This window comes from Crocodylus porosus, unplaced genomic scaffold (assembly GCF_001723895.1).
Source record: "Crocodylus porosus isolate Cpor-Errol unplaced genomic scaffold, CroPor_comp1, whole genome shotgun sequence".
Lineage (NCBI taxonomy): Eukaryota > Metazoa > Chordata > Crocodylia > Crocodylidae > Crocodylus > Crocodylus porosus.
In genome coordinates, this window is record NW_017728921.1 from 24,420,375 (window position 1) to 24,442,311 (window position 21,937).

At 43.0% G+C, this 21,937-nt stretch overlaps 1 protein-coding gene across 5 annotated transcripts in view; it reads right to left on the bottom strand.

Annotated features, from left to right (window-relative positions):
* Positions 1-21,937, bottom strand: part of NF2 (neurofibromin 2) — a 71,290-nt gene that overhangs the window by 29,739 nt on the left and 19,614 nt on the right. For all 5 annotated transcript variants that reach the window (XM_019539305.1, XM_019539304.1, XM_019539303.1 and 2 more), the window contains exons 2-12: positions 21,222-21,347; positions 19,904-20,026; positions 17,391-17,474; positions 11,803-11,871; positions 11,180-11,262; positions 10,199-10,274; positions 9,658-9,792; positions 7,221-7,295; positions 5,628-5,741; positions 3,316-3,438; positions 2,691-2,908 (exon numbers count right to left, since the gene is read on the bottom strand). In XM_019539305.1, coding sequence (XP_019394850.1) covers positions 2,691-2,908; positions 3,316-3,438; positions 5,628-5,741; positions 7,221-7,295; positions 9,658-9,792; positions 10,199-10,274; positions 11,180-11,262; positions 11,803-11,871; positions 17,391-17,474; positions 19,904-20,026; positions 21,222-21,347 — 1,226 coding nt within the window. The remainder of the gene's footprint in view (positions 1-2,690; positions 2,909-3,315; positions 3,439-5,627; positions 5,742-7,220; positions 7,296-9,657; positions 9,793-10,198; positions 10,275-11,179; positions 11,263-11,802; positions 11,872-17,390; positions 17,475-19,903; positions 20,027-21,221; positions 21,348-21,937) is intronic.

Genomic DNA, 21,937 nt, shown 5'->3' on the forward strand with positions numbered 1-21,937 from the left:
GCTGAATCAAAGTTTACAGAAGATCAAGGTAGAGAAGGGACTAGGGACAGTTCCTGACCAAGTGAAATCTGAAACCTATTGCATTCCTATAGCAATAATGGGAAGGAAGCTGCTATTTTTACTCCACCCACTAATGAATGCACTGCACAAAAGGAACTCTAGCATCTTAAAGCTAGAAACACAAAATGTAATGCATGACAAACTCTAGCACCAAGGGCAGAATCACAGAATCAAAGGAGTGAAAGGGACCTGTAAGATCATCAAGTCTGGTTCCCTGCCATGGACAGGGGGTTATTGAGCTCAAACAAGCTCAATAAGGTGCCTGTCCAGCCTCCTCTTGAACACCTCCAAGGATGGAGACTGCACCACCTCTACTGGGAGTGTTCCAGATTCTAGATACCCTTACAGAAAAGAAGTTTTTCCTAATATCTAACTTAAATCTTCCCTCGATTAGCTTGTGCCTGTTGGTCCTTGTGCTCCCTGGAGGTGCCCTACTGAAGAGCTGCTCCCCTAGATCTTGGTGTTCATCTTTGCAATACTTGTGGGCAGCTATCAAGTCACCTCAGTCTTCTCTTGCTCCAGTACCTGGAATCTCTCCTCAAAGGGCCTATCCTCCAGGCCCCTGATCATCTGAGTGGCCCTTCTCTACACCCTTTGAAGTTTATCAACATCCTTCCTGAAAGGTAGTGCACAGAACTGGACACAATACTCCAGCTGTGGCCTCACCAACACCAAATACAGGGGGAGAAGCACCTCTCTGGATCTGTTAGCACCACATCGGCTGATACACGCCAGAGTCCTATTTGCCCTGTTGGCAACTTCATCGCAGTGTTCACTCATATTCACCTTCTGGTCAACTGTCATCCCAAGGTCCCTCTCAGATACAGTGCCAGACAGAGGACCACAACCCATCACAGATATGATGAAGGTTCCTCCTACCTGGCATGTGTCTCTACCGAACCTCATCTGACTGCGTTAAGCCCATAGGACCAATCTGTTGAGGTCATCTCGGATCCTTACTCAGATGTGTCCACGTTTCCCCACAATTTGGTGTACTCCGCAAACTTAATCACTGAGCTTTCTACCCCCTCATCCAAGTCATTGATAAAGATGTTGAAGAGCACAGGCCCAAGCACCAATCCCTGGGGGACACTGCTGGAGATTGCCTTCCAAGATGAAGCCACCCCATCAATTACAACTCTCTGGGATCAACCTCTGAGCCAACTGCCAACCCACCTCACTGTAGACAGGTCTAAGCCAGTACCCTCCAGCTTAACTGATATGTTCTCATAGGAAACAGTATTAAAGGTTTTGCTGAAGTCTAGGTAAATGATGTCACCCTCATGCCCCTTGTTCAGCTAATTAGTTACCTGGTCATAAAAGGACACCAGGTTTGTTAGGCATGACCTGTCCTTGACAAATCCCTGCTGGTTGCTTAACACCCCACCAGTTACAAAGTTTGTGGTTGATGGCCTCCTTGACAATTTTTTCAAACATTGTTCCCAGGACCAAGGTTAGACTGACCAGTCTGTAGTTTACAGGATCATCCCTTTTCCCTTTCTTAAGGCTGGGTACTATATTAGCTGTCTTCCAGTCGGTCAGGACTACTCCCGAGTTCCATGACTCTTTGAACACCTCTGCCAGAGGCTCTGCTATGAGCTCAGCCAGTTTTCAGGACTCTTGGATTCAGGTCATCTGGCCCAGAAGACTTGAATACGTCCAGATGATCTAAGAGTACCCTCACCTGTTCAGAACCGATTATGTGGGCTGTTGTCTTCCCCATGTTCCCTGCGCCTCTGGAGAGGTGAACAGCTCCAGTCTGATTTCAGGAACACCGATGTGAAGTAAGCATTTAGGAGCTCTACCTTTTCGTCGGGATCAACTGCGGGCTACCCCCTCAAATTCTGTAGGGGTCCCACAGGGGCGCTTGATTTTTTTTCTTTCTCCCTATGTACCTATAGAAGGACTTTTTGTTGTCCTTTAAAGCCTAACATGCAACAGAAGCTCTGTGACTTGTCAGGACAATAAAAAGTCTGGGAGTGCAACATACAGGCCAAATGAAGAATAATTAATTGAATTTGGTAGCTAAAAGCAAAATTAAGTATTGTTAATTAAAGATTTGGAAACTATACAGGGTGTTTGTCAAGGAGTTGTAGGGTTGCCAGAGAGCACAAGCCAACAGTTGTTCGTGTTTATGTAGTGCTTGCTCCAAGACGACGACTCGGGGAAAGACTTTTGCACAGTTTAAAGGAACAATGTCTTCCAGGTACAAAATATTCCACCCATTCCCCAAGCTATTAGTTGAGGACCCATTTCTTAGTCACTCTGCATAGTACCTCTTTCCTCCCCAGAAGAACACAGAGAAGCAGCAAGCACCAGAAAGAGAAAAAAAAAACACAGGGATATCTATACTCTCTGTATCTCTGTAATATCTTTATCTGCATCTATCTCTACATATAGTAGCATCAATTTACCATGCAGTGACTGGCTAACCATGGCAAACAGTTCCATAAAGGAAGGAACCAGCTGGGGCCATAAGCCATTGCATGAGCAGGCGATGCCAGGGGCTCACTGTCAACCATCTGGAAAGTCTATGCAGTGGAGATATCTGAGTAAACTGTCTCGGCTAAGCTCACTGAGAGACTTGGAAAATGAAGCACCAAAGCAGGTGCAGAGTTCTTTCTTCTGACCTTCTCTCCGATTCTTCTGCCATTTTCAGGGCCAACATCTCTGCTTCCAGCACCTTCTGTTCCATCAAGCGTTTCTCCTCTTCTGTCCGAATGGCTGTTGCTTTGATTCGCTGCATCTCCTGTTCTGCCTCAGCTGCTTTCTGAGCCAGGAGCTTGGCCTCCTCTTCTGTGATCTGGGCTTTTTCAGCCAGCAAATCTGCTGTTTCTTCAGACCTCATCTGAGAAGTAATGCACATCTCTGTCACTGTGTACAGGACCTCCACTACAATGTACTTAAGATCCAGTTACAGAAACCGAGGTGCCTCCCCCACCAGTTTAACTCCGACTCAAATGTAATTGAACTTCCCACTTCCACCGTAGTCTGCAGTGCCCTGGCCTTTGCATACTAGCTCTCAAGACTCAAAAAAATATTAGCATCTCTCTCTCTAATCAAACCTCCTTGGAGATCCTGATACAGCAGGAATCAACCCTCCTCCAGAACTCTTGCTTCATACCCATCTGCCTCCCTGATCACTATTCACTTTGATTACAACCTCAAGGTGCTTATTGCATGTCCCCTAGAACACTTCAGCAGCAGAGATCAAGAATGGCTGCAGCGCCTGGGGAAGGTTCCCCATAGACTTACCAGAGCCTCATTGGCCATTGTGGCCTCTTCTTTTAGCTGCAAAAGCCTCCTCTCTAACTCATCCCTTGTTCGCTCTGCCTCTTCCCTCATCTGCTTCTCCCGGGCCAGACGCTGTCGTTCCATCTATGGACAAGGGTTAGAGAAGGGAAAAGCCACATATATCAGTGTAATAAAAGTTCGGTGCATCACATAAGTATAGTGTCATCTCACAGGACAGGAAGGGAGGACTGCTCAGTGGTTAAACTGCAGGACTGAGTAATCCTGAATATGAAAGAACATGCATAGTTATTTTCAGACTGGCACAACATATCTAGCCTAGTGCACTAACAGTTCCTTCTGCTTTGCATTCATTCACCGCAGAAGCCAGAAAGGAGTACAATGTCCCATGTTCCAACTCCTATACAAGGCAAGCCGCTACCTCTGACGCCATCAACAAAAAGCCACGATACCCTCTTCAGTGCAACAAAACCTATCAGAATGTCCTGCACCTGAAACCTAGAAGAATGTCGAGTGAAAAGGCAGTTCTCTGATACTGGCTGTTTAAAACAGCAGCAGCATACTATGCAAGCTCAGGCCAAGTGGTAAAGGGGAACCACAAAGGCAGTTAGTATGACAGTTTCTGGTAGCCACATACCACAGTAATAGATCTATTATAAATGTCTAGATTACATTTAAGGATCGCTGCATTATTCATAGGACATACAGAGTTTAATAAAAGGAAAAAAGTGTGGCAAGACACCTTCCTGGTCCTCAGCCACAGGCTGTGCTCTGAAAGCATGTATTCATTGCAACAGGACTGCTGCTTCTCTCTGTTAAAGATGTCCTTCATCATTTATGACTTATCATCACAATCTGTATCATAGGCACTCACAGGCCCCTGATGTTACAGAGCTGCCCAGAGCTAGTTAACAATTCCAGAGCTTGAGGACTGAGGTGAAACATGGGGATTAAAATCGAGACAGGACAGCACATCACCACAGGATCCATGACATTTCTTGTGCAGTGCATACTTTTCCCACAGCCTTGCAAAAACACTGCCCATTTCATTGTCTACAATAAATGTTTAGTTGCCCCATACCCAATGCCAGGCAGTCACAACCCCATGTAGCTTCCCCCAAGACCACAGGCCCCTCCCAGGTTGCCAACAGGATCTCAAGCTTTTGTTGAATTTATTGAGACATCCTCCACTTTCCAAAAGGAACTCATTAAATTCCAAATACCTACTCCCCTGATATGCTGAAGGCTCCAGGTTCCCTCTTCACCCTCCATGCCAAGAACAACTGCAGGGGACTTCTTTCATTCTGCTCAAGCCAGTTTCTTATGGCCAAAGAGGTGGTTGTTGGATGTAAGTTGCTTTTCCTCTCAAAAGATGAAGACAATACCCTGGAACCCACCCACTCAGATCTCCTCAGTTCAGACAAGAGATCTGGACACAAGTCTTCTCTAAGACCATCTAGATCATACCACTAAGCTGGTCAAAAGCACTCAGTTCTAGCCCCACAATACTGTATGGTGACCCTCAATGGACACACTCAGATCCAAGTTAAGTACATTAATTTAATACTCTTTTGAGCTTAGACTTCTCTTGGTGTAGCTGGTTGCTTTAGCTGTTGCTGCTGCTACCTAGTGGCTTACCCAGAAATGGAAATTTATATTCTAAGCAGTAGCACTCAGATTAGCTGTGTGGGTTTCAATGAGTAGAAAAGGTCTACGAGCAGAAAACAATGATTCATACAATCCAATTTGCTGATATACGCTCATTGGCTACATGCTGCTGCCTGCAATGTGCTGTTCCTGCCGCTTAGGCTGACCTGCAGTGGATAAAGGAGGCCAGGACTGAATTAGCATGCAAGCTGCATGCCCCAAAATGTCGGTGTGCATTCCATCACCATCTAATTAGAAAATGAGAGCACAGAGCAAAAGCAAAGCACAGCTCCCCTCACAGGCCCTGCCTTAATTACGATCAACTTCCCCAAGACATTAAACTTTCCAGCAAAAGAGCCGAGAAGCAGGATTATTAGGGGTGGATAAACATGCATTCACAGTATACACAGGTTATCCCTTCCCTTCCTAATTATACTCCTGAGCCTGTAGGATGCTGACTTAGCAGCCATTCTGCCATCAACTCATGTAACAAAATAGAGAATGACTGGTAGTGAGAGAGCAGGCTACTTAACAAGAAATTAAGTGTAGCCTAAACCTGGATAGTTCAACCTGCTGCTCGCTGTTTATGTCCTGCAATCTGCTTCTCCCTACTAAGTTTATACTTCTGATTTTGGCTCAAGGGACGGCTGGATTGTAAGGCATCTCACCTGCTTCCTGGCTTTCTCTTCCCTGGCCTGTGCTTTCATCTGCTGGACCTCCAATGAGTCTGCCTTTCTTCTTCTCATGAATAAGTCATGATTTCCAATACACAGCTGAAGAATCTGTCCCAGTCAAAAAGAGAAGAGTGGAAGGAAATTACTATATACTTACAAGGTGTGGCTTTTACTTCTGGCACCTAAAGTGGAGCTGTAGTAGCCAGTTCTTATAAAGCATTTTCAAGCATGAAATCTGCACAGGCCTACAAAATGATTATCCCCATTTCAAGGATAAGGAACATCAAGACACAAGAAGGTGGAATGAGTTGCCCAAGGAATAGAACTTGGACTGTAAACTCTTCAGGGTCACAAAGGATATTTTTGTTCTGGATCTAGGTCCCTCGGTAATTCAAACAGTAAAATAAGTCTTATACACTTCACTCTGGTTCTTTACTCAATGGACACTGCTGCCTTTTTGGGTTCAAGAACCACCTGCATGCGGCAGCAGAATGCTTACAGCTGAGCCATCCAATTTCAAAGCAGACAAATGCTGCATGCTGGGGGGCCCCCAACCTCATCCTCAGCTGCCCTGCCACATGGGCTCCCCCAATTCCAGGTTCCCCCAGCCCTATAGGCTGTACCATATCACACTACTCTGCTCCCTGGAGCAGGTGCAATAATTGTAAGCCGAGGAAGGAGAGGGAGCCTGGAGACCCTGGTCGCTACTACAGCTGGAGCTGCTGGGGGAACAGCAGGTGGGTGGGAACCTGGGGGCCGCAAATTAATCCCTCATGGACTGCAGGCCACCATTGAACAACCTGGCTTACAACATCACTCTGAAGCTGGTGAATACAATTAATGGTTATTATAGCTTCTGGGTTAAATTTTCAAAAAGCAAATCAGCATCCAGAAACTCTCACTGTTCCCAAAAATGGAGAGAAGCACTGAAAATCAGGCCATTTTTTAATGCCTGAATGGCTGTGTGGATGGAGTTGATTTTGTAAATCTGGCCCTATCTTACTATGAGTTTCCTGACTCTGAATTATGATGGGTATTTAATGTTTTCAATAAGGTAAAAAAGGCTATAAATAATGAACAGAATCAAGCCAAGGTCACCTACCTCTCTCTTTGGGCAACCACTCATCCCAACTCAAGGCTTGCCTCCTGAAAGAGGCCCAGCATGGACCAACCAATTAGTTAATATTTGCCTAGCAGCACATGCTATCACCCCAGATCAAGGAGAAATATTTCAGCAGAGAAGCAAAAAGGTCAGCAGAGAGGCACACAGGATTTTAGAGGAGTGAGAGACAAAAAAAGATGTTTTACCTACCAAGTTCTGCCACAATACTGGGCAGATGCAACCAAAAGAAGAACAATGGAAGTGGGATGAATTTACATGAAGAAGCAAGTCCTCCTCTTATAAGCAGGCTGCAACTTAATTGCATATACCACACTGGATTTAACCTAGAGTGCAGCAGTCCAGTTTGCCACCTCGAACTATGGCCCGATTTAAAAAAGAAGTGTCTTGTCTTACTCTGCCTAGAGGAGCTTCCCCAGGAGTCAGTTGCAGATAATAAAAATCACTGTGTCTGTGAACTTACTCACCAGCTTGTTCACACGCAGTTTCGATGAATTGAACTTAAAGACATCAATCTTTTTGTCCAATGGCTTAATCGTAAACTGAAAAGGGAAAAGGAAAAAAAGAAAGTATCAAGCAAAGCCTAGCATTAAAAAAAAAAAGGCCACAACAAGAATTACAGAGTGCTGCCTAACAACAGGTCAGCGGAGTGCCAGATAAACAAGGCCGAGAGCTGTCTCCCATGGCTAGCTGCCAAGCAGGCTAACTAGGATCAAAAGCAATCAAGGGAGTATTGTTCCCCTGGTCAGGAAAGCTCTAGTGCCACACACATAAGCAACATTTTCTCAGGCTTCAGGAGCAAAAAATGCCTGTCTACAGAAAGCAATGCCTTTCTTCTGCTGACCATCCCCAACAGAGGCACTGGGCTTCGAAGACAGAGCTTCATCCTTCCAGGCAAAGACAAAATGCTTCTGTCCATCAGGATAAGGAGGATTGAGAACATAAGAGAAAAAACTGTGGCCCATCAGAACAGAAATACTGGAGGAACCTGTCTGAACAGCCTAATGGAACGGGTTAAATAAGGAAAGCAGAATTTTTCTACCCAGCCATTTTCAGGCCTGATGACCAGTGTAAGATTGTTGCTTCTATTGGGTTTTCTAGGACACAGGCTAGTTCAGTCTTACATAAAACGGTGTCACTACTTCCCTTAGAAGACTGTTCTCAGTTTTAGATGTTATACCTGTCCTCTCTCTTGTATTTAAACTCTCTTATGCCACCCTAAATGGTTTCACCCCCTTCTGGGTCTTATACCATTCAAACCCTTTTCAGCTATGATTATCTCCCTCCAGGTTAAAGTGGATATCATGCTGACGGGAGCACCAGGGATAGGATTCTAGCAAGATAGTCCCCTCTCTGCTATGCTGGTGAGGGCCATGGACTAGCAGAAGGACACCTGAAACTCCAATGCTCAATAACACTGAATTTTTGGAGGCCAGAAATATATTCCCTCACTCCCCCACACATCGCCAAAAAAAAAAGCTGGCTGAACTGATAATCCTGTTGAACAGAGTCTATAGCCATTAAACCAGGTCTATTTTTCAATACATTGTACTACCAGAAAACGAATTCAGCAAAACGCATCTCAGTGTTTTTGTTTTGTAAGTTTAAAGGCAATCTTTAAATCTTTCACACAGGCAGACGTGCATGAATGTCTTTGGATTTTAACTCCAGCAGAACCCATAATATTCATTGCTAGCAACAAGGGGAGGGGGAGAGGAGAAACGCCAACTCCCTACAACCAGTTGATCTTTGTTGTAACATATTAAACATCTCTGTTGTGTTGATGTAGCTGTCATACACAGCTATTAAGCCTGCTTACTATCATGTCAGGTCTACTTGTGGTCATCTTATTACAAGGATTATTGACACGATAGAAGATGACAGCTCCTTTCCCCAAGGAAAGATCTATTACAGTCTTATGTCAAGGTCTAGCAATAGAGATTTCAGTTCTCAGATTCTTTGGAGGAATGCATGGTCAGAGAGCTTTCACTTCTCTGACCTGCGGATGGGCTGCAAAGAGCCTCAGGAAATGAACTGTTGTGTTTGGGTTGTTTCTTTATGTTACAGAAAGTTTTAATTTTAAGTTCAATTAAAAAAAAAAACCGCCCCCCCCATACACAGCATGGGCTAAGAAATCACTCAAGATGTAACAAAACATGGAATGAGAAATCTTTAGCTGTCACTGATATTATGTTTAAATTAAAAAGAAAAAAAATAGAAAAAGCTAATGTTTCCCACCACAAATGTACCCCATTTCTTTTGTACAATTCCTTCAAACTGGAAAATGAATTAATCAATTTTACTTTCCATAGTCAATTTTATTCCAAACAGTGTTCAATGTCCAACAATTCAGGTAACAGATTCGTATTTACATTGAGAGCTTAATCAAAAATCTTCTGTAAGAATTGGAACTAAACCACTTTACCCTCCAAGAAAAAAAATTCCAATCATTGTGTCAAGCCAGGCAGTTTGAAAGTTCGGAAGCTCAGAACACTATAATGAGGCAAAAGGGATCCAAAACCGTTCTTGCTAGGAACATATTTAATTATACTTCACAATACAAGGCTACATTTGCAGTAAGACAGGATTCTCACCTTCTGAACTTTCAGACAGCTGGGCTGAGCACACCAAGGGAAATGTTCTTCATGAAATGGCTAAGCAGAGGTTTTGTAAATGCTCTAAAAATAACAAATAAAAATAGCTTCTGGCTGAGCTCTTGCATGCCTGCTTTCAGAAAACTTCTAAAAGCCTTGGAATTAAGGGTTCTACTGGAAAGGCTGAAGCAGCCTTGGCTGTACTAGTCATAGCAAGTGCAAGCAAAACTGGAGATAAGAGAAGTCACATTAATTTGCTGCCATACTCTGATTGGTGTTTGTATTAAAGATAAGCGCAAACATGTCCTACCTCTTTATCGCTGTAAGAGATGTTCCGGATCTCATTCCATGGAAAAGAGATTTTGGGGGTCAGCCTGTTTTCTGGGTCATATATATGAAGCCCCAGGGCATCAACACCAAGTAACAGTTCAGTGCCCTTCTTATTCTGAAGGAGGGAAAAACAGAGCAGAGCACATCTTTTTATTCACTTAAGAAAAATCTGACACAAACAGTTACATTCTACTAGCATCATCCAGCCCTGAGCACTGACAACTGCCATGCATCCTACAAGGACTTATGCTTCCCAAGCACCAGGCAGGTAGACTGAGTGTATGGTGGTGGCGACTTGCTCATTGTCTTGGGAAAATTCAGGAATCAGCCTTCCACTAGCTCTCCTGGCTACAGAAAAGTAACTAGCACAGTGCACAAAAATTCCAGCCAGCAAATCTCAAAGTCATTTTGAAGGTGAGCCTATAATGGAAGAACCACCCCTTTATCTGTCACTGCCACTGTTTCAGATGCACATGGGAGACATGTAAAACTAAAGAAACTCCACCCTGTCCCAGACTCACCTTTATTGCAAAGTAGTTCACTCCATACATCTCCAAGTCCTGAGCTATCTTCAAATATTCCATTTCAGCTTCATCTCTTGTCAGATAAAAAAGGATCAAAGATACAGATGTTGAGGAAGAATGGAGGAGGAGGTAGTGCCTTCTCTTAGCTTCATATTACACAATGCACTGGAGCATGGTCTGGCTCCTTTGCACAGGTCAAGTCTGTCTTTACCAGCAGGATCAATGAAGATCCAGAGCAAATCCCACACTGCAGCCTGCCTGCATCCTAATGCCTGAACAGCAACACAATGCTTCAAGCTTTGCCTCGTATCCATTCCAGGTCCTTCAACATTAATGGAAATATACTCAATTTTTGCAGTCCTATATTCAGATGCATCTTCCTTTGTGCTCAGTCTGGAGAAGAAGATTACTACCCTAGGCAGCAATTCACCAGATTAATCTGAAGTATTAAGGAATTGCTAGACTCCTAAGATTTCCCAAGCAAGGATTCCTATTGCTTTCTCCTACTCAAACATCTCTTGCATCTCAATGGCTGTCCAGAAGGAATGCTTCCAGGTCTTTTCACAAGCGGGTTTTACCATAGTGACATTGGAATGCTACTATCTGGAATTCCATCAGTGTGAAACAACTGGGCAGCAGGGGTACTATAAAGGAAGAAAGCTCTTACCCCACAAGGGCATTGCTCTACTTTAAATCTCACCTGTGTAGCTGAAAAGATACAGCCACCCCAATATGACTGCAATTTTGGAACAGACTTCTGTTCCAACAGGTGCAACTAATACCGTGGGTCCACTGTTCCCACTCAGACAGCATTACTATGGTAACTTGGGTCACCTATCTAGACTCTGCTAAAAGGTCTTTGTTAGCAAAACTCATGAATAGCTTGTGAAGGCTCAAGGAGACTATTTCACTCTGAATGGCCTGATGCTGGGCTAGGGAGTTTACATCAATCCGTAGGTCATGCCAGCAGATGCTCACCTTGCTCTGCCTCGATGCTCTGCATACCATGCTGTTATTCTTTCCTCCCACATCTCTGGAGTCATCTGGTAAAGGTTTATTACCTGAGGAAAAAAAGCAGAGAAATTTTGGTTCATACCACCACAGTTCTGGCACTCTCACTACAAACTGGATATAGTAAGCTTCAAATTCAAAAATTGACCCTTCTTCCCCTTTCACATACATCATCCCAATCCTCATGTCTGATCTCCAATTCAAATGCCTTTCCTTCTGCCTCATGAATAAGCTATGCTCAGCCCTCTGCTCTTTTAATTAACCAGCATTCAGCTAACCTTCCTGAGCATCTCTCAAACCATTACGGAATGCCTGCAGAATGCAGCTGTAAGATCCAGTGAGCAGAAAACATTTGCTATGTTTTCATGAAAAAAATTCTAGATTCAAATTAAACTGCCCTCATTCAATTAACCCTTTTGTATCATTTGCCTTGATAAAGCAACCGTCTTAAAGGTAAAGTGGTCTACCTTTGTGAATTTTGCAGTCAATCCTACATCTACCTTCTGCACAAAGGTTATGCTACATAACATGCCATTAAGTCCCAGAAACTCAACTGTGAACTTAGTCTTCTACTTGACTGAGCACCTTACCCGTTTTGGAAGCAGCTCCTCTTGTGCCAAGAAGCCCCGCTTATGAACACTGGGATCATAATCTCCATACTAAAAAAAACCCACGGATATCACATGATGAAGATGGTGTCAATACAAGCTACGCAGTACAAAGCAATCCCTTCTGAATCACTCGAAACAGCTGCCACCTACCCACACCTTTTCAAATAACCATGTAAAAGTAGGGAATATAGGATGGTCAATAAGGGTTGGTATCACAATTTTATAATTTTAGCGTTGTTTAATCCTGAGCACCTGGCTCTGGAGACCTACTTCGTTGTTTTTATCCATGCAATAAGTAGGGTGCAGATGTAGTAGAACCAGCTTCCCTCCATCCACCACTCCCATTAATGGTACCCCTTTTAACAGAAAGATGGAAGCTTTCCCTTTGCAGCCATTCAGTTAAAGCTTCCAACAAGATGGGGTGGGGAGAGCAACTGCGTTGATCAATTCTCTCTACCCATTAAGAACCAACCAGTACCAGCAACTTTTCTGATGCAGCTGGATGACAGTAGCCTACCAGTCAGTACTCAACATTAAAAATTTATTAATTAGGACACCAAGAACATTTGAAAATAGATTTGGATCCCATCCTCATAGACAGGAGTTTGTTCCACTGCCAGAAGTTCTCTTGCTCAACTGGTCACAAAATACCATTCTGATTTGATATGCGTACCCAATAATTATCAATGTTCATGAAGACTATATATCTTCCAAGCTTCCTATAAAATGAATGGACAAAATGATTGCTTTAGAAATAAAAGCACTTAATAAAGATTCAAATGCTGGGTGCCCCTGCAGTGCATGTGAAAATTAAGATCTCTCCCACATAATACCCTGGTACATATAATGACCAAGTCATAGTGCCTGAAACAAACAAGCTACTGAAAGAGAAGATGATGATTTATATGCACGATTTACTTTGATTTTCATTCATCTCTCTGTTCAGGACTCCCAACACGGCAGTGGCCAAGTATAAAAACAGGACACTCTCTCTAACTCAGTCATTAATGTCCATCTTCTCTCTGCAATCCCCAAACTGAGCTTGAAAAGAACGAACAGTGGCAATTTTTTACAAGACAGATAAATAATAAAATGGAGTTAAGCATAGGAAGTCAGGTGACATTGCAAATCAGTCTCCCTTTAATGCCAGAGCTGTGATGACATGTACTAACACCAGAGTTCTGCATCAACAATCCATACATACATCCTCTCAACAGCAACATCTCGTACAAGACAAGTGGGGATTAAAGTGGAAATATTGATTTGGAGCCAACACAGATGCAAAGGAAGCAGGCAACAATCAACAACTGACTCAGACTTAAATTAATGCAAACAAATGCCATAGGTTGGATCCTGGGAAGTGCTGGCCGGCTCACCACTCAGTTGTAGCTGCAGATGCTTCTTAAAAAACAATCTGCATGAGTAGATCTACTGAACCCACATAAAAATGGAAATCAGCAATAAAAATGCAGGAGTTGGGAAAAGAAACGGCTCCAATAACCTTGGAGAGACTGAAAATAAATTATTTCTGGATGAAAAAAGCAATAAATAGGATTAATATGATTATTCTGAGTTGTGATCTACCATGGAGATCCAAGACTAAGTATGGATTATGTGCTTTTAGCATGGTCAAGAACACTGTCACATCCCAAAGGAATGTCTGGACAAAGAGAAAGGCTAGGAGTGAACATTAATTATTCAAAAATGAAAAATCAGCAAACAGCCTAAGTATTGCAAGCTATGCTAGTTCAAGTGACTGGATAAACATTTAAAAATAAAAACTTTCAATTAAATTATAACTCAAAAACTGTCATGGAAATTTGGTTCTTGTTAATTGAGTTCAATGATTAATATTTGTGTTTATACTTCAAGACTGCTTTTATATCAGTTAAACATCTGGCTTATGCTATGCCGTATTCATTCATACACAGTGATATTTTAAATATAATGCAACATGTTGCTTTATCCTGGGAAAAAGATAAACCAACAAGGGGGGGAAAAAAAAAAAAAAAAAAAAAAAATCACATCTAGGATCCCAGCACCTGCAAATACCTGAGGTACTGAATAGGTTCTGAATCGAAACTATTCACATTTAAGATAGGAAAACCAAGCTACTGGATTTTATAGTAAAATATACATCAAAGATGTATATATTTTAGTAGATTTCAGTAAATTCTGTTCTTCTATTATTAGGCAATTAAAACCAAAAACTGATCCAACATTTGAAATTGGTGCAGGTGGTTTGAATGCAACATTGTAGGAAAAAAAAAGGATAAAGAAAAAAAGATGTAATTCTTGTATAATATATTCTTTAATGGTTAGTCTCTACTTACAAGTAGGTGCATAAAAGCAATACAAAGGAATACACCTGTCAATTGGCTTGTTAAATCAACCGTCACTGTGTTTGTATTCATCACTACAGTAATTACTTCACAGTTAGGACTGCCAGGCTCTGGAATGGGCTCCTAAGTGAGGTGGTACACTCTCCTACCTTGGGGATCTTCAAGAGGAGGCTGGACAGATATTTGGCTGGGGTGATATGACCCTAGCACCCGTTCCTTCCTGGGTCAGGGGGTCGAACCTGATGATCTGTTTAGGTCCCTTCTGACCCTAAGCACTGTGATACTATTACACTTCTATCAACAAACACAGCTAATCATTAGAGAAAAACACCCTTGGGTGACCTCCCCCAGATTAACAGGAAGATGGTGGCTTCTAGTGGCAAGATGGAAACCAGCTGTTGGGATTTCTCTCTCTTCTTATCCCTCTGATCAGAATATACCTCTCCAGAATCAGCCCTGCTTCCTTCAGCTGAGGATAAGTCAAGTGCAATTCTGAGCCTCTGCTTAGCCAATAGGGGCAGAATGAGTTCTGGTGGTAGGGAGAAAGCCCCATGGAAAGCAGGCAGACAGATGGAGATGCAAGCAGGATGCTAAAAGATAAAAAAATTTAAAAAAAATCAAGGGGGTAATTTTTCTACCACTTGTGACCTCCTTGGGAAATTGCAAGTAATGGGTTAGTAAACCCTGCTTCTCCCTACAAGAAGCTAAGCATGAAGAAAGTTGACAGCATGTGACTGAGCACGCAGCCAGCACATGAACTGCAGGAGTCACTGGAGCGGGAGAAAAGGTACGCTGGCAGCACAGTAGTATCTTGCCTACCAGCAGGCTGTTACCAAACATGTGAAGGGTAGCTTCAATGGCCATGAACTACCACTGCACAATATTTACTCAACAGTTGATTAATTTTGATGACTGAATAAGTTGCTCTGTGTATATTCTCCTTACCACGTGAACAGAGAGAAAATGAAATAAATGTTTGCTCACACACTCAAACATAAGGATGCTAAGCAAATGCTCACTGCATCACTCCTTTGCAAACAGACATTTTCTCTGGCTGATAAGTGCTCTAAATAAAAGGATAACGTTTTGTTAGAAATAGCCACAATATTTTAGCTGTCAAACACACCCTGACACTTTTAGTAAGTCTCAACATTTGTCAATAAGAGCTTGTTTCAAATGTTGCTCTACTACATAGAGGTAATAAAGCCAATTCTGTTTTTTTGCCTGAACAAAGGGTTATGAGAAAGCGAGCCAGACACGTAAAGGCGACAGAAGGATGTGAACATCACCCCTCTAAAAGGGCAAACAACCTCCCTTCCAGGACTGCAAAGCAAAAGAGCCACCATGAGCTAACAAACCCCCCCTGCTGCTCTGTATGCATACAGTAGATCACAAAATGCTGATCAGTAACAGTATTCTGCAAGTTCCTGGAGACAGCAAGCCAAGGACATAGGCAGACAGTGCACAGCTCCATTGGCCAAAGCTTTTGCTTAAAAGGCACATAAAGGCTGTAGCTATGACTGCAGCCTGAGAGTTGCAACCAAGAATGTGGCTTATCTCACATTTATGACACATTCCCTTCCCTTCTAATTAGTTTCACATAGATCTTGGGCACAAATATTGTTAGCTCAGGTTTGGAATGAAGACACAGAATTTGATCCACAGGGAGGGAAACTCCATGGCTGCCGACACCAAGGTAAGTCACATGTGGCAAAAGCACTTGCAATCAAATGCTTAAAACAATGGGAGAAAGGAGAGAAAACATATTTCACTGAAACCATGTACTTCTCCCCAGTTAGATTACAATAATACTGACTAGGGGTGCACCAACAAAGATTTTGGGCTGATATTGAAGGCTGATTATTAATGAGCTATATTGGCCAATTCCAATCCCACTGCCAATATGCAGCCCGGCAGCTTGGAGAGCAGCGTCCGGCTGGGAAGTCTGTTGGAGGGAAGGGGCAGATTGAGGCCCCACCACAGTAAGGGAGGGAGTGGAGCAAGGGCAACGGCAGAGTCTGGCTGGGCAGCATGAGCGGCTCATCCAGGAGGCACAGTGGGGGGTGCTCTTACTACTGTGTGCACCCCCGACAGAACCATGGGGCACATGTGCCCCCCAGATCTGTGTATGGGGAGACGGCAGGCTGGGGCAGCACTGGGCTCTTTCCAGCAGAGGGCTGTGCTGGGGCGGCTGCCAGCGGCACTTGTGGGGGAGGGAAGGGGGTGTTTTGGAAATACTATGGAGAATTCTGGGGTGACTGTAGCCTCCCCCCACCATAGCCCCATTCCCAGTGCCACTACTGCCCATCCAGAGCGCAGCCCCCAGCGGCAGCCCCCCCTCATCCCGTGCAGATCTGAAGAGCACACGCCACCCCCCACACCATGCCTCCACTGGGGGTGTGCACAATGGAAGGAGCCACCCCCTTCCCCTTGCCCCCTGGATGAGTCACCTGCAGCTCGGTTCCGAGCCCTGCCCTGTCCCGCTCCTCTCACCATGGGAGCTTTGATCTGCTCCCCACCCCATGCCCCTTCCCTCCCCTCCACCTCTTCCCTCCAACAAATTTACTAGCTGGATGCTGCTCTCCATGCTGCCAGACTGGCCACATGCATGCTGTGGCTGCACTCATGCACATGGCATTTAATCGGCAACGTTATCAGCCACAATAGCCAAAATAAGCCAAGTGCTGATAACGTCAATTTTCCTTTTATTGGTGCCGATATGATATGGACCGATGTATCAGTGCACTCTAATACTGACATAATTAAACTGTAGCTCTGAAGATAAAACAGTAACACCAGAAAGACAGCAGGTCTTCTATAATATCAGTAGAAGAATTACTTAATTCCAAAGTAACCTGGCTTTGCTGTGTCCAGTCGGATAACAGAAGCAGATGAAGAGGAGCAAGAGCAGTGATAGGCTTGAAAGTGTTCCTGACAAAGAGAGGTGAGGGGTAGGGACTTATCGCCAATCACAACACCAGTTAGAATGAGCACTGAAAGAGTACCGGTATGGGAGTACAGGATCTATCCTATGGACTGAAGGCAACAATACTGGAGCAGTTTCTGCCATTCACTTAAGTCTACAAGCACCTAAAGCACTACTATTTCCCCTGCAAACTAAAGTATCCCTAAGCAGCTGGCACTTCAAGTGGCATGAGGAAACAAACTAAATCCCTGCAACACTAGTGACCTGATGAAAAATTCCCATCATTCCTCTGTGCCTACCTTGGCTTGGACAGCATAGGAGGCCAGAAGAACAGATGCCTCAGGAGGACAGTAGATCTTCTCATCTAAAATCTGCTTCTTTACCTAAATAAAGCAACAAAGGAGACAATGCTGAGTTAGTGGAGCTGTGCAAGGGGTGACTCACAGCAGATGGCTCTAGTTTGTTTCAACTAGAGCTGCCAACAAACAAGTTAACCAATTTTCCTGACACAAGGCACAATTCTGACCAATGCAGACTGGTGTTCTGGAGAGAAAAGAGTCAGGTTCTCATAGGCCAGCTGTTTTAGAGGGATTCAAAACTTTCTCTGCGTATGTAAAACACTGTACCCCAACATTAGACGCAAGATTTCTCTACATCTTCAAAAGGAGGAAAAAACCTGTTACAACCAAAGTTAAGAGTTAAAATTCATCTCGCTCACTTGTTCTCTCTTGCTTTCCACCCTCTCACTGACGCACATACCTTAACATTACATGGTTGTACAGAAACTATATTTGAACCTCATTATGCGCATTACATACAGGACAAATTGTACTGATTCTACACCCAGTCAGGTTAGATACTAAATACACTCAAATCCCACTGTCCACAATGAAAGCTATATGTAACCAAGAGAAAATGTTTTAATGGCACGTACAACACCTGCATACATTTCCAAGAGGGACAAAACTTACAGGCCCTGAGAACCATTACTTCCTGACTTATATGCATTTAAAAATTAAATTTGCCATATTTGACTTTTTGTTTTAAATGCCTGATTTTCTGAATATAACAAGTGCATTTTATTTCCACGTGAGGTTTAAACTGATTGTCACAAAGGTACAGTAACATCACTTTGCACTTGCATCACGGAATGCTTTACTATTCCATCACTGAGAATACTTTCCTAAATTAATATAAGCTAGTAAATAAACTGGACTGATGCATGTCTCTGTCTGAAATAAACAGCTAGAGCACCATCTTCCCAATGTGTTATTAGAAATCCCAGTGGAAAGTCCCACATTGTACTTGCACAATGAAGTTTTCAGCTACTCTAACTTTGTTATTTCTAAACCAGACAGCTTCAAACATGTCAAAGGCAGTTTCTCTCATCAAGGACTAAGTCCATGACAAGCTTGACATTTAAAAATAACCAACATGAGGCATATTTGTACAAAATAGGCCTAAAAATTAACACTACTTTGTCCTGATGCAATACCTTTATGCTGGATAAGAGAGAGTAAATTATGAATATTTAACTAAGCCTTAGAGCAACTTGATGAAGGAGTTTTCAAACCTATTTTACAGGACACAAAGCTGCAAATATAGAGTAAAGCTTACATTTGCAAAAAAGTGTTCCCTGACCTGTCTTGCCTCAATTCTGGGGTAACAGATCAAAATATTTGGCTACCTATTAACTTGAGGCACCAGCAGATCCAACACGAAGACTCCTGAAGCTAAGAAATCCATAATCGGAACCCAGAAATCCTATTGTAGCTATGTGATAACCTGACATTTTCCTAGTTTTTTTGTTTGTTTGTTTTTTTCACATGCACAAGTTTTCTTAAGGGCTGATAATCAGGAATGCTGTACCACAAGAAGTAGCCATCTCAAAAAGTCAACCTTGCCTGAAAAATAGGACTTTTGATTAAAGTACCTCCATTATCAGAAGCATAGTGTTGCCTTCCCAGAGTAGTATTGTATACTTTCTCTAGAGCACTTTCTTGAGTGCACCGTGCTGTAGCAGCAACCAGACATACCAGCTACTGAAGGAACTTGGGCAGTTAGACAGCACAAGAATATCTACCTTTGCCTTCTGCTGATTGCCAGCAACAGCAAAAGCCTTATTCTATTTAGCAGAAGGGACTTAACTCTGCCAGCAGAAAGGAGGGCTTTGCCACCAGGCAAAAGCTTTTGGGAGTGCTCTTGGCACAAGTGGAGTTCTCTTGGCAAAATGCTGCAGTGCAGAGTAGGCCTTAGCAGAGTCAGCAGGGTAGAGAACTCCTGGTTTCTGACCAGCTGTGCTTGGGGGATCTTCACCTGTTCCAATTATTCCGAAACTATGTGGTGAAAAAATTAGTTCAGCAGTATACCCTGAACACAGGAAATGCTGGACACATTCTGCTTTTCTTTAGGAAACCGTTCTTGTCGTATGTAACAAAAACACTATACATACACACACACAGTCTGTACCTTCTGATCGACTGATTCACCCTTTATGCAGCTGTGTGGAGTCCAGTCTTTCAGGGCCTGGTTCATGAAGGTGTCCATTTCTCACAGATGCAGCCCCTTGGAGCTGACCTATTAATACTGCTAGTCACATGTTAACTCCAAGGAAAAGATGCCATGATTTCACAGATTATGTTGAACAGTGCTTCATTTACATAAATGTTTTTATTTTCACACCATCCTGTCTGTATTGAAATTACTGGGTTTAGAATTGAGCTGCCAGATCTGGGTGCATTCAAACATACTGAAAACTTTCTGGTTCACCACCATTGTTTTCTTCCCAAGGGCTGACCAGTGAGGTACCTACCTGCAGAAAAAACAAGTGTTGTGTGATCTCCTGAACCAGCTCCTCCTCAGCATTCTCAGGGTAAAATTTGGCTAGGAAGTGAAAAGTGACTGGCTCTTCCGTCGGAACATCATGATCAAGGACCTGTAGAATTATGCACGGTTTGGTTACTTAGTCAAGCCCCCAACCACAATCTCTTAAAGTGAAGACTTAGATGTTGTAAATTTCTACCTCCCCTCACTCCTCTTCTATTCCCCTCCATGGTGTGAACAACTCTAGGAAGACCAGGAGGTACTGCTGCATAAGTCTGTGAGAAGTTTACTACTTTCAGATATTTAAGGAAAGAAAAAATGGCAGAAAGACACGCATCACAGTAGCAGGGTGGTATTTATTTCCCTGATGCAGAGGGTTAATTTTTCTTCTCTAACGTATTGACCTCCGTGAAAACTCCTAAGTTACTCTTCAAAATTTGCAGTTTCCAGCTGCACTGACAACTAGCAAAATTAGAGGGGCCACTTCCTCCCCCCAAACCTTACAATTGCTCCTCACTACCTAATTTTGGTCTGCAGAACACTAGATTGAATCCTTGGTTTAGAAAAAGCAGCACAACCATATCTAGCTTCAATAATGCTCAAGACAAAAATCACAAAGACAAGAAGAAATATTCAAGTCTCCCAGGCGAAACTATACACGCTTATTTGTTATTGTGGGTTTTCTACTATTTTTTCCCTTTTAGAATAAGACATTCATCATCACTTCCTTGAGGAGAACATTTGAGAGCCTAAAGGTCCACTGCTGGGAAATGTTCCTTTCCTTAATTGTTCTGCTTTATATGCTTGCTATTTTCTTAGCTTCCTAGCTTTTTACAAATTCTCTACCACTAGGAAACAGATAGCAGAAAGAAGGTATAGGTAAACCTTCCCTTTTCCACTATCTGCACAGTATGACCAAAAACATTTAGACAAACTGTAGTCTCTAGTGTCTGTTCTTTATACACCCAAGGAAAGCTTTTTTAAAAGACTATTAGATCAAATGTATATAACAATCAAGGAAAGCACCACTTTAATAGGGTACAAGGGATCTTGCATGCATAGTCCAAGGTTGTTTGTGGTTCAGGGATAGTGTAAAAAGCCTTCCAGCACAGGGAGTGTTGGTGAGAACAGGTATATTGTAGTTAGATTTTTTGACTGCTGTCTTTATATATCAAGCCAAACAGATTTCTGCTCTCATTGCCCTCTCAGGCTTCTTACTAATACACCTCCATGCATATACAACATGGAGGAAGTATATCTTTTCTCCCCAGAACATGTAACCCTTCAGTGGAAAACTATTTTCCAACCTTCTTGTCCATTTTGAGCCATGCCACGGTATCCTTGATTGTGTACTGTAGTCCAAAGAACCAGGTTTCTCGGAGTCCTAGCGTTCTGCATACTAAATCAAACAAATCCTTCCCTTTCCACTTCACCTGCAACAGAAAAAGCAAACAGCAAACTGCATTTACAAAAAGTCTGAGTTCCCTTCTCCCCTTCCCTTTTCCATTGATCCAAATTAAATTTACTGTCTCCTGAACATGTATTTGCACTACCCTCCCCCACCTCCCTACCGCCCCAACATACACACACTATCACTGGGAATGTGGAAAGGGTGGGAATGTAACAAGGTAAGAGATCACATTCTACTTTAAATCCTCCGAAATCATGCCACCTGCAGATTGCCAACTCCACTCTTTGGTAGAATGAAATGTGGTTCTCCTCTCAAAAGTGACAGTAAAGTATGACATCTTGGGGTCAGATTTTGACACCTCTCAATTCAAAATTAAGGAGATGTTGTCTTTTTTGTCTGCCAATGCACTAAGCCTCATCCTAGGATCTGAAATATGCTCTGGATTCTTTTTGACTCATGCATCACTATGAACAGTCACAATTCAAGCAGGCAAATCCTACTCTGCATTGCCCCTTGACAGCCCCAAGTGTCTTCTAATCTTGTCTCAGTTATTGCCACACCTCACTCAAAGACTTAGAACAGATTTCACAGGTGACACACTGCAGATATGGG